This window comes from Mus caroli, unplaced genomic scaffold (assembly GCF_978045245.1).
Source record: "Mus caroli unplaced genomic scaffold, Mus_caroli_1 scaffold_5, whole genome shotgun sequence".
Taxonomy (NCBI): Eukaryota; Metazoa; Chordata; class Mammalia; order Rodentia; family Muridae; genus Mus; species Mus caroli.
Genome location: NW_028227260.1, coordinates 34,444,608 through 34,457,280, shown reverse-complemented (window position 1 = coordinate 34,457,280; position 12,673 = coordinate 34,444,608). Strand labels below are relative to the sequence as shown.

Genomic DNA, 12,673 nt, shown 5'->3' with positions numbered 1-12,673 from the left:
CATGATATTTAATAAATAATTAATGAAAGTTATCAACAAGCTACTAATGGCTTTGAAATTTTGTATGCATTTTACACTTTTAGCACATCTCCATTTACATTATACAGATTTCAAGTTCTCAATAGCCACATGTGGTTTATGGTCACTGTAGACTTGGGAAAAATATCTTGTATCCCTCACCAGTCTGAATGTCAATCATTTGAGCAACCAGTACTTTCCTTTGGAATTATACTTGATATGATCTAGACCTAAAATCTCAGATTTCCTAAGCAGTTCATCAATGATTCGAATATTGTACACCACTCTGTAAGACAGATTATTACACCTGAGATCAATAAATACTTTTTAAACCTTGCAAATTCTCTTAACTTTTAAATACTGGAATACTCATTTTAGTGAATGAACTCTTTTTGCTTTTGTTTTGCATGTTTTATAATATTAAGAGCTGACATTCAGGGCTGGAGAGACGGCTCAGTGGTTAAGAGCACTGACTGTTCTCCCAGAGGTTCTGAGTTCAATTCCCAGCCATCACATGGTGGCTCACAACCATCTGTAATGGGATCCAATACCCTCTTCTGGTGTGTCTAAGTACAGAGACAGTGTGTTCATATAAATAAGATAAATAAATCTTTAAAAAAACACTTAATATTTACTAGAACTTGGTTTATGGCATGCACCTCAATGAACATTTTTGATGTTTTACAGGTAAGAGAAGTACAGCTAAGAGGGACTGTCATGCAACTTTGTTCCAAGTCATAGGATTTCTAAGTAGAGGTGTCAATATTTGAACTACAGTTTGCCTCCTCGCTCCAAAGTCTATGCTTGTTCAAACACTCCCTCACATGATTGCCGTGTCTACACAATCTCTTCCTGTTTTCTCCACATTGTCCATGTGGTCAATTCTCACAAGATTACTGCATACATCTGTCTGTCCCCCTGTCTGCCTGTCTGTCTTGATCAAGTTTCCCCCTTTATATCATCCTAGAACTCCTTTCCAAAGGATGTTCCAATTTGTTCAGCTTTGTCTTTCATTTTCCTTACATGGTATTGTGCCTGTTTCCATCACTTTTATGAGGGAGGCTGTTAAGCCGATAGTGTGCTCCTGATAGGTTCTTGTATACATTTTTCTCAATTCCACATTAAATGATATGTTGCTAGCATAAAGTCGGCTGTCACTGTATTTGCACAGTGGAGCTAGGCTAACACTATGCTCTTATTCTTACTCACTGCTTTTGCACCTTCGATTCCTTTTTTTTTGCTGACTGAAAGTGGCAGTCATATTTTTTAAAACTGTGGTTTTTAATATGTTTGGTATTGTTGCTGTGTTGATAACTTTTAATATGTTGATAACATTAAAAACCACACCTTTATAGTTTTTCTTTCTACATGTTCTTATGGAGTTATAAATACTATATTGTATTTTGTATCCAAAATTTTTACATGGACTTCTTCATTTAATCACGCTTCTAAGTGTGAGGTCCATTCTATTCCTCTGACACGCAAGTCAGCTTTATTCTCTAGTTCTATTGGAATATCTTAATATAAATTTCCCACTGTCTGAAATTTCTTATTCCTATGTAAACATGTCCTTTAGTACTCTAATATTCACTACCAAATAGTCACTAATTAGTATTTGCTCTTAATAACTCTTCTTTCTCATACCAGCTGGATATTATAGTCCAAATACATGATTTTTTTTTTGGTATGGTTGGTTTATTTTGTTTTGTTTTTCCAGCCCTGTGTTAACATCTTTTCTTCTGTCTGCTGCATCTTACTCTACATTTCTGAAATTAGTTTTAATTTTTTGCCATTCAGCTTTTACCTGTTTGAAACCTCAAGCCATTAAAAATATCTACAAGGTCCTGCTACGTCATCATCATCATCATCATCAATTTTCTTTCTCTGAAACACTTCTATAACAATGCCTACATGGCAATAGAGATTATATGGACTAAATAGTTAATGCTCCCAGATGTTTTAGTATTATGCTAACAGATATTTCACTGACAACTTCTTTATCCACAGAAATGGAAAGTCATTCACATGGGCAGATTTACCAATTTATAATCCTCAGAGGGTATTCCCATTTGTGAAAATAGAGGTCCCCCTGGACACTCCATTTATTCATATTGATATCCAAAATTTGAGCTTCTTGGGAAAAACTCAAAGGTCTCTTTGCTAAACTTCGCCATAAATATTCAATAAGATATATAAATATAAGATAATATCAAATAAGATGAATAAAGAAGTTCAGATACCAGTTCTCTCTGTTTTTCATCCTATGGTCTTGCTGTAACATTTTCTCTAAAGAGTACCAAAGTTTAACTTTTCACTGTTGATGTTTACCACAGCATGACTGGCAATCTCATGGTAGAAGTCTGCATGTTTTTAAGTTTTTCCACTCTGCTGGGTCATCTAGCAATTCTTTTCTTCTTCTGGAGATACATAGGTTATTTTGCCAAATCTGCTTAAATATAATTATTTTTCCAAACAACTACAAAATGCAGATATCATATTATCAAATGAATGTTTTTATTACTCTGAAACCCATTGCTGACTCTCAGCTTATTCTTACTTTTCATTGCATATAACAGATTGGCTCTCCTCCTAGCATTTGCTAGACTTTCAGCATCTGTAGCTCCAGGCCGTTATTACATCCGAGACAGCTTTTTAAAAAACACATGTTATTTTGCAGAACAAGTTAAGAATCAATGGAAATATTTACATAGGTTGCTCCTGCTATTTTATGACCCAATAAGGCAAAAAGTATTCCTTAGACATAATTTATTTTATATTAATTTATGTAGTTTGGGTTTAAAATTTATGAGACTGTTGAGGATTTTAATACTGACTGGACATTGTTCATTTTAATGTGCAAGGTTTTTTTCTAGATTTTAAAAAATATGACCAACATTCTGTTTTGGATGGAGAGATTGCCTTGCGATAGCCGAGACCTGACTTTTATCCTCAGAGCCAATGTTTTATAAAATATGAAAGTCTGACTTGGTGTCAAGTGCTTGTAAACATAGGACTGGGAGGGTAGAGATAGGTAAGTCTCTGCGGCTTACTGGGCAGCCAGAATATCCTATTTGATGAGTTTAAATCAGCAAAAGGTCTTACCCTAGATATTAAAATGATGGGACCTGGAGAGATAACTCAGCAGTTGAGAATACTGCTTACTCCTCTGGAGGGCCTGGGTTCAATCACAACTGTCTATGATTCCAGCTCCAGGGGATTCAATGCTCTCTTTGGGATTCCTCAGGCACCAGGCACAGACATAGTGAACAGACATAAATGAAAGCAAAAAAAAAAACAAAAAAACAAAAAAACAAAACCCATACACATAAAAGAATTATGTAAAATTAAAAATAAAAAGATGGTGGAGGGGCTGAAGAGATGGCTCAGGGGTTAAGAGCACTGGCTGCTTTTCCGAAAGACCTGGGTTCGTTTTCCAGTATCCATATTGTAGCTCACAACTGTCTATAATTTAATTCTGAGGGACTTGATACCCTCATATACATACAGGCAAAACAACAAGATAAAAGTGAATCATTTAAAAACAAGTGGACTGTACCTGAAGAACAACACATAAGATTGTCCTCTGGTCTCCACAAGCATGCTTGTGCACATACCTGCTTACACACATAGACATGTACAACACCTACATTTATACATACATACATACATACATACATACATACATACATAAAAAAGAAATACATAATGTGTCATTTATTACTATGTGTCATTAATTCCAGATATAACATATAAACCATTATAACTTTATGATCCCAGTGATTCTAAATCAGAAGTCTAGGGTGACTTATCTGAGTCCTCTGCCTCAAAATCTTTTACAAAGCTGGCATCAAGGTGTAGGCCACATCTAGTAGTTTACAGCCCATTGTCAGAGGAACCACCTCTGGTCATCTGGTCCTGGTGTATATAAGAAAGAAGTATGAGTAAACCATACATAGAATGCAAACCAGTAAGCAACATCCTTCCATGGCATGTGCATCAGTTTCTGTCTTTAGGTCCTGCCCTGAGTTCCTGCTATGGCTTCCCTCAGGGATGGACTTACAATTAATAAGGTGAAATCAAATCTTTCCTCTCCAAGTTATGTTTGGTCATGCTGTTCTATTACTGAAGTAAAAATCCTAAGATGGTATTTTCACAAATATAGATTTACAGTGGAAAGATTGTGCCTGCATCTTTTCAGACAGTGCTGGAGCAATAATAAGCAAGAAATATGGGTTTGTAGAAAAATAAAGGTGGTTGCAATAAGCATATTATTTCTAATCACAGGATGATCCACTGAAAAGCGCTAGAAGTTAATTATAGTCTTTCTTTAAAAATCGAGATAATAAGCATATACATATCAGTAATCTTTTACACTTTAATGTGCAGCAGAATCACCAAAGATGCTTATTAAAAAAAAATGAAAGTTCTAGGTTCCTATTTAGTGAACCTTGGGTGGAACCTTGTGTCCATGTATAAACCCATAATTTAATAGACATCAAGTGTTTCTTGCACTGGTAACAGCTTAGCATGCTGTCAGGAACATTTGGGCATGTCTAAATAAGTTTAATGTTGTTTTAAAAATTTCAAGCAATACCTTCTAGAAGAGGAAGTTATACATTCAAAGTTATTAGACTGGCTAGGAACTGTACTCAGACAAAAAAAGAAATAACAGTTCCAGATTCAATCATTATTTTACTCCTTTTAAACATGTCTGCCTCCAGTCAGGCAGACATCATAATATGATCGGCAGACATTGCTTTTTTCTTCTTCGAGACAGGGTTTCTCTGTATAGCCCTGGCTGTCCTGGAACTCACTTTGTAGACCAGGCTGGCCTTGAACTCAGAAATCGCCCGCCTCTGCCTCCGGAGTGCTGGGATTAAAGGTGTGTGCCACCACGCCCGACATTGCATTTTTATCAGAACACAAGAAGTGTGCTGGATTACTGCAACCTGGTCTTGGACACTGTTTAGTACCTAAAGGGAGAAATATGCAGATGGGGCTCTTGCCTAGAGGGTGAGGATGGGTGAAAACCAGACAAACCTTGCTTCACTTGTGTGAAAGGAATGTCATTCTCAATTTGTAAAAAAAATTCCTTGGCTCATCTGTGTGACTACCAGACCCTGTTTCAGTTAATGACATCTTATGTGGCCTCGCTTCTTTTATAATTAAAAGTATTTCTTTTCCTAACAAACAAAGAAAAAAACCAAAATATGTCAGTCTATATTTCTCACAACAAATTGATTAGATTGAGAGACCTAGAGGATTACACTGAAGGTGAGTAAGACAGGAAAGATTCACCCTTAACAAGACGAGCGTGATTTCCCATTGGTGGGGTCAGGGGGTGGAATGAAAGCAAAAAGACAGTGGTGTGAATTTCTCTCCCTTTTCCCCACTCCCTGCCACCATGGTGTGCACTCCTCTGATGAACATCATCCTCCCTCTAATGATACACTAAAATATTTACAATCGGGAACCAAAATAAATCCTTTCTCCCTTAGAGTTGTTCCTGTCAGGTGTTTTATAACATGGACAGACAGTGTAAGATTGTACCTTTTGTTACTGGTGGACGGAATCTGGCCAAAGTGTTTCGAGGTCCCAGGTCTCTTAATCAAATCATTGAAAAGAAGGGCACAGATTTGCTAAAGACGCAAGATGAATTTTGTTCAAAGTAAAACAATAATGTAGGTTATAGAGGGATATATTGTCGAGGTTGACAGCAAGCCACATGAGTTAGAACATTCAAGGGCCCCATTATCGTGTGGGGCTTGCTTTTATAGGACTTAAGAGGTTACTATGAGACATAGTTTAGGTGATTCACTTTCTTTGACTGACAGATCAGGCCATACATTTGTTTTCCCTAATACACATATGCCTTTCCATAATGCATCCAATTTTAATAATATATATGCCAATTTATGGAAGCTATATCATGGTAAATAAGGGATTATTGATAAAACCTTACTACAGGATAAATGTTTGCCTTACTGTGCATGTACCCAAGACAAGTCAAGTCAGACAGATCAGCCCGTCTATTCTCCATACCCAGACACCTTGGGAATTCATTGAACAGAAACAATGTAAAGGTGATTGTTACCAGGGGAAGGATGGGAAAACACACTGTTCTTTGTTCGGATATGAGAGTATGTGTACCATGACACAGAAGCAAACCCTCAGGTGAGGGATTGAATGGGATCTGGGATCTCTAGCTCCCTTGTATCAAGAGGGGTATGTGTATACTAAACACAGGTGAAAGGAATAAGTTGAAAAGTGTATTATTATACCATGGGGAGGTGTGCTTAACCAAAACCAAACAGGGGCCCCGGGTTATTAAAATGTTCCCTATGTTATCTGCCTGAGTTCCAGAGAATGCGGCCCAGCAGTAATCACGTGACAATTTCATTCCATTATTTTTCCCTTTGTGTATGGCATATATAGTATATATACACTTGTGTATATGTAGCCTTTAAAGAACTACTAAGATAGCCTTTTAAATCTGCTTTATTAGGTTCACAATATATACTGAGCATCTTCCCATGCAATAGATAAATTCTGCTAACAAAAAAGAAATGTAAGACTGAGTCGAAAACACAAGTTTCAATTAGAAGCTGGCAGAAGTTGGAGCCCCATGGGGAACAAGTGACACCAAAAATATTACAACAGTACATCACAAACATGTAAGTTTTGAAAGCAGGGGTCCCCATGTCATCTTCAGAGAAAAGCTCAGGACTCAGGGCATAAGGCAAAACTCATCATGGTGGTCATGATGAGGCGGGTCAGTGCTAACCGCCCGCAGGCTGTGGCTCAGCTGCCTTTCTCTTAGCTTCTCCATGAGCTGTCTCACATCATCCCCAAACCTCTGTACGTTCTCCTCTCTCATCCTTCCCTGGGGCTCCCCAACCCTATGCATCAGGTCCCATCTGTAGTGCACGATGGGCTGCCGGACCCGGAACCGCCTGCGACCTCCTCTAGGCACATAGTAGTCTCCAGCTTCGAAAGGCAGGGCCACAATCGGCTCCCTTTTGCTAGCATCCTGTGGCTTTTCTTCCTTTTCCTCCTTTTCCTGATGGTCATTGTCCATGTTGAGATTTTTCACTCCTTGTTCCACTTTGGACTCCATTTCTCCTAGAAGACAAGAGAAGTGTTCAAAGGTTCAGCACCGAGGACAGAGGCCCATTTTCCACCATTCACAATCTTGGATGTCCATATGTTTGTTTTTCAAATTTTATTTTTTCTACCTGAAAGGCTCAACACGCCCTCTAGGGGGCCCCCAGTCACAGACCCTCCCTCCCCACAACCCACCATTTTCCCTGCAGATCTGTTTCCAAAGCTTTTGCAGGCATCAAAATGGAGGATGGAACTGTGGGAATGGTGGGTGATGGAAGGGGAGCTAGGAGGTAGAATGAGGGGCTTGGGATCGTAGGTGGGAAGGGATGGATGAGGGGGATATGAGGGGACTAACGCCCATCCATCCCCGTTCAGTCTCCCCACCCCACCCCACCGCCACTGAACCAACCTGGGCCTATCCCTTGCGGAGTAGTCCTCCTGTCAATTCCCGCTGCCGCCTGGACTCTCTGCTTCCAGTAAACCTGCAGACAGGGTGGGATGGAAAGGACTGGGCGCCGAGCTCAGCACCGCACCCGCCTTCCCCGGACCCACCGCCCATCCCCCTACACGGCCGCCCACGATCCCTAGCAGCCCCATCCCCATCCCCGTCCCCGTCCCCGTCCCCGTCCCCGTCCCCGTCCCCGTCCCCGCTCTCCGGGGCTCGCTCTAGCGCTCTCCGCTGCGGGCCCGCCCAGCCGCCCCTCTCCCGGGACCCCCGCGCCGTCCCCGCCCCTGAGCCCGGGCGTCCCTTCCCGGGCGCAGCCGGGGTTCCCGGCGCGGTGCACAAAGCCGCGGTGCGCGCCCGCCCGCCGGTCCGCCCGTCGCCAGGCTGTCGCCCGCAGGGCCGCGGCGTGCAGGCCCCTTACCTGCCCCGCTCGCCTCGGGCCCGCTGCCAGCCCGCCGCGCGCAGAGGAGCTCCGAGCTGCTGGCCAGACGCTCGTGACGACTGCACCCAAGGCTGCGTCGCTCTGCAGCCCCGGGTCACGTGAGGGCCCTGCGTCACTGCCAAGCCCGCTCCCCCAGCTCGGGAGGCCAGTGCGACAGGAGGCCCCGCCCCCGCCTCCCCGCCGCCAGAGCTCACCTCGGGGCCCCACCCGTCACTCATCCGGATCCTCACCAATCTGAGGAACCACAAGTGGCATCACCGTCAGGAGGTTGGACATCTCCCTTCCCTGTTACCAGGGAGGGTCTGCACCATGCTCCTTGGTTCAGCACCACCACACCCTCATCCTGGCAGTCCGTTTTCTCTCTTCTTTCCATCTGTATAAATCCCTTCTATTAATTTCTCTTTATTTTCTTTTTAAATGTTAATAAGTCTGAGCCAGAACTAGTGGCTCACTCTTGAAATCCTGGCTGAAGTAGGAAATTCACCATGGATTGGGACCGATATAGATTACACAGTGAGTTTCAAATCAGTTTGGGCCACAGAATGAGTCCCTATTTCAAAAGTTTTTCACAGCTCAAATTTTGAAAAGTAGAAGATTTGTTTTGAACAAACTGTTTAAAACTGGCAAAGTGAGCCGGGCGTGGTGGCGCACGCCTTTAATCCCAGCACTCGGGAGGCAGAGGCAGGCAGATTTCTGAGTTCGAGGCCAGCCTGGTCTACAAAGTGAGTTCCAGGACAGCCAGGGCTATACAGAGAAACCCTGTCTTGAACAAACAAACAAACAAACAAACAAAAAACTTGCAAAGTAAAAAGTAAACAAACAAACATGAAAAAAATGTTCTCCTGTGCTCTGTGCTGGACTCAATAGATTTACTCTGATCATCAATAGTTTGTTTAATTTTTTTCCTAGAAAACATTAAAAACAGGATCTCCTTGAAAAATGTGTGTATTTAAAATCAGTTAAATGTATCTTTTTTTTTTTTTTTTTTTTTTTTTTTGGTTTTTCGAGACAGGGTTTCTCTTTATAGCTCTGGCTGTCCTGGAGCTCACTTTGTAGACCAGGCTGGCCTTGAACTCAGAAATCCGCCTGCCTCTGCCTCCCAAGTGCTGGGATTAAAGGCGTGCGCCACCACGCCCGGCGCAGTTAAATGTATCTTAAGAAACAAGTCCAGTTGTTAGAGCATAATAATTTGTTGTAAGCAATCTTTTTCCCTTCAGGAACCAATACCAAGTATTAATAAATAATTCTGTTCTGTCTTACCCTGTAATTACCATCAGTCTTTAACTGTAGAAAGACTTTGCTAGCAACTGGAAATTCCTGGCTATCACTGTGGATAGCTTTAAGGACCTAAGCAAAGGGGGAAAGCTTTGAGGGTTGACAGACCAAAGATATTATCATCCCTGCTCTGAAAAAAAGTTAGAGTGGGAAGACTGTATAAATGTTTAATATGAATATCATGTTCGTGAGTAAAAGGCAAGCTGTTGAATGGTTCACTTGTGCATGTCTCATTCTCAAGTGTCATGTATGTTAGTATGGTGAAATAAAATCAGAATTGGTACCAGTTTTTTAAAAAAGAGAGAGAGTGAGATTAGGAAGGCATTGGTTTCCTTAACACCAAATTCCGGAGGCCCTTATTTCCTACATTCAGGTTCCTGTTGTATTCTTCAAAACCACATGGAGAAATCACCTTTGCTTCCTCTTCTCCAATTCTTCCAGAAGCCCTCCCCTAGTCTTTTTAGCATTGATTAGAGGTCTGCTCTCATATTGGGAACCACAAAAATATCCTACATTTTGTAGATTCCATGTAAATTACACAAGTGTCTCTTGGGTGAGCGGAAAGGGGGCTCCCAAGGCTGCTTCTCTTTTCACCCAGTTCCAGTAGAATCCTGTCTGGGTTCTGGTTGTTAACTCTTTGTAGCATTCGGGCGAGGTGTGCCTTGCTGGGACCCTTTAGACCACTGAGACAGAAAGATCTTGTTCTGAATTTGGGGCCAGACTGGTAAACATAGCAAGTGCCAGGCCACCTGGGGCTACATAGTGAGATACTGTCATAAAAAAAAGCAAGAACAACAAACAAACACAGAAAGATCTCAAGTGAATGACAAAATGATGGGGCTCTTAAAAAAAAAAAAAACAACAAAGAAAACAAACAAAAAAACAAGCCCAAACTTAACACATGGTAAGAAATAATAAAAGAGTAAGGGGGAAATCAATAAAATAGAAACTAAAAGAACAATACATTCAATAAAAGATTTGGTTTTTCAAGACGATTAATGATACTCACAAAATCTTAGCCAAACTAGCAAAAGAGAGAGAAAACCCAAGTCAATAAAATCAGAGATGAAAGTGGAGTTGTAAACAGAATTCAATTATGGAACACTTTGAAAAGTTTTATCCACTGAGGGAGCTGAAGGGGTTTGCAACCCCATAGGAAGAACAACTATCAGCCAACAAGATGCCCCAGAGCTCCCTGGGACTAAACCACCAATCAAAGAGTACACATGGAGGGATCCATGGCTCCAGCTGCATATGTAGCAGAGGATAGCTTTGTTGGACATCAATGGGAGGAGAGGCCCTTGGTCCTGTGAAGGCTCAATGTCCCAGTGTAGGGGAATGCCAGGGTGGAGAGGCAGGAGTGGGTGGGTGGGTGAGCAAACTCATAGAAGCAGGGGGAGGGGTATGGGATAGGGGATTTCTGGGGGAAAACTGGGAAGGGGAATAACTTTTGAAATGTAAATAAATAAAATAACCAGTAAAAAAAATCTGAAAAAGTTTTATCCTAAAAAGACGGAAATCCCTAGAAACAATAAATAAATTCTCAACTCCTATGTTCTACTGAAATTAAATCTGGAAGATGATATAAAAAAATTAAGAAGACACACAAAAAGCAATGAGATTGACACCATATTTCACAAAAGTTTCTCCACAAGGCAAAGCTTTGGCTTTTGAAGACCTAACACATTGCAACACTTCTGAAACTGTTCCACAAAGTGACAACAGAAGGAACACTAAAAAGCTAATTCTATGAAGCCAATTATTATTATGACAACAAATCTGGATAAAAGATATAACAGAAAAAGAAAGCTACAAGCCAATTTCCCTGGTGAAAATACAAGCATAATTTCTCATCCAACATGATTGGGTGCATTCACATGTAAGGGCTGAACAGTTACTGGCTTCTGGGGGAGGAAGGGTCAGTTTTTTAAGGGTGTTGCTTCTGGTAGGCTGACCATGCTACAATGGATGCATACAGAATGAGAAGTAAATGGCCAACAAAAAAATGGAGTTAATGAGCTATTACAATTTAAAAGAGGACACAGGGATGAGGGGGGTATTAAAATATTAATTTAAAAATGGAAGCCGGGCAGTGGTGGCGCATGTCATTAATCCAGCACTTGGGAGGCAGAGGCAGGAGGATTTCTGAGTTCGAGGCCAGCCTGGTCTACAGAGTGAGCTCCAGGACAGCCAGGGCTACACAGAGAAACCCTGTCTCGAAAAAAACAAACAAACAAAAACAAAACAAAACAAAACAAAACAAAAAAAAGAAAGAAAAATAAGGATAGTTATCTTCAGAAAAAGAATACTGGTTAGTGTATATGTGGAGGCACAGGCATTATACACACACACACACACACACACACATGGAGAGAGAGAGAGAGAGAGAGAGAGAGAGAGAGAGAGAGAGAGAGAGAGAGAGAGAGAGGAAAATCTATTAGTCTCCTGAAGCTGGTATAGTAAAATATTGCACACTAGCTGACATAAAGCTACAAAAATGTCCTAGAATCATTTGAAATAGACAAAACATTAATCAAAAAATAAAGACTATTTATGACAAACCTGTAACCAACATTAAACTGAATAATTGAATGGGGCAAAACAATATTTACTCTAGAATTTGGATGAATACATGGTACCTACTCTCTCCACTTTTAATTCAATATATTTCTTGAAGTCTTAGCTAGAGGAATAAGGAGAAAACTATAAAGGGGATAAAAATATGAAAGGAAGAAGTCAGATTAGCCCAATTCACAGACAGCAGAATTGGATATTTAAAAGAGCCTGACATTTACACTAAAATGAATGCAACTGGAGATCATTAAATGAAATAAAACAGACTCAAATAGACAAATACTGTATGTTTCTCTTTCATATGTGAGTCATAGCTTTTGATGTGTATGGCTGTGTGTGTGTGTGTGTAGAGTATGTGTGTGTATAAACTATCAAGCTGGAAATGGAACCATGAGAGGGGAAAAATATTGAAGAAGAGGTCAGCATGATAAAATACTTGTGACACAGAAACAAAACTGAGATCACTGAGGATAGGGAAATGTCCAAGTGAGTGGAGGAGTGGGGAGGAGAGGATTGTCTAGCAAGCACATGTGTGTAAATGTTATAGTAAAACCTAATAATTTTATGCCAATTGAAAATTTTGAAAAGAAAATCTTACAAGGTATATATGGTCTTTTTAACACTTTGGTTTTGGATTTATGACCTCCAGATTATAAGAAAACAAAATTCTGTAGGTTTAAACCACCCAAACTGCAGTACGTTTTAAAGAAGCTTTAGACAACTAAATGCATCCAAATACATATACACACTTATGTAGGCATACATATAAACACAAATGTTCCTTTTTCTTAAAGTAATAATCTTTATTTTCCTTT

The 12,673-nt window shown here is 40.6% G+C and overlaps 1 protein-coding gene across 1 annotated transcript; it reads right to left on the bottom strand.

Annotated features, from left to right (window-relative positions):
• Positions 1 to 6,500: 6,500 nt before the first annotated feature.
• Bex1 (brain expressed X-linked 1) lies at positions 6,501 to 8,119 on the bottom strand. Its single transcript, XM_085837580.1, has 3 exons — positions 7,989 to 8,119; positions 7,532 to 7,604; positions 6,501 to 7,140 (listed from the first exon to the last, which is right to left on the bottom strand). Exon 3 carries the CDS (start codon positions 7,133 to 7,135, stop codon positions 6,746 to 6,748), a length of 390 nt encoding a protein of 129 aa, XP_085693706.1. The 5' UTR covers positions 7,136 to 7,140; positions 7,532 to 7,604; positions 7,989 to 8,119; the 3' UTR covers positions 6,501 to 6,745.
• Between the last annotated feature and the right edge of the window lie 4,554 nt (positions 8,120 to 12,673).

Bases quoted from the DNA above. Each gene is read 5' to 3' on its own strand.
- Bex1 (XM_085837580.1), bottom strand. From the start codon at position 7,135: ATGGAGTCCAAAGTGGAACAAGGAGTGAAAAATCTCAACATGGACAAT.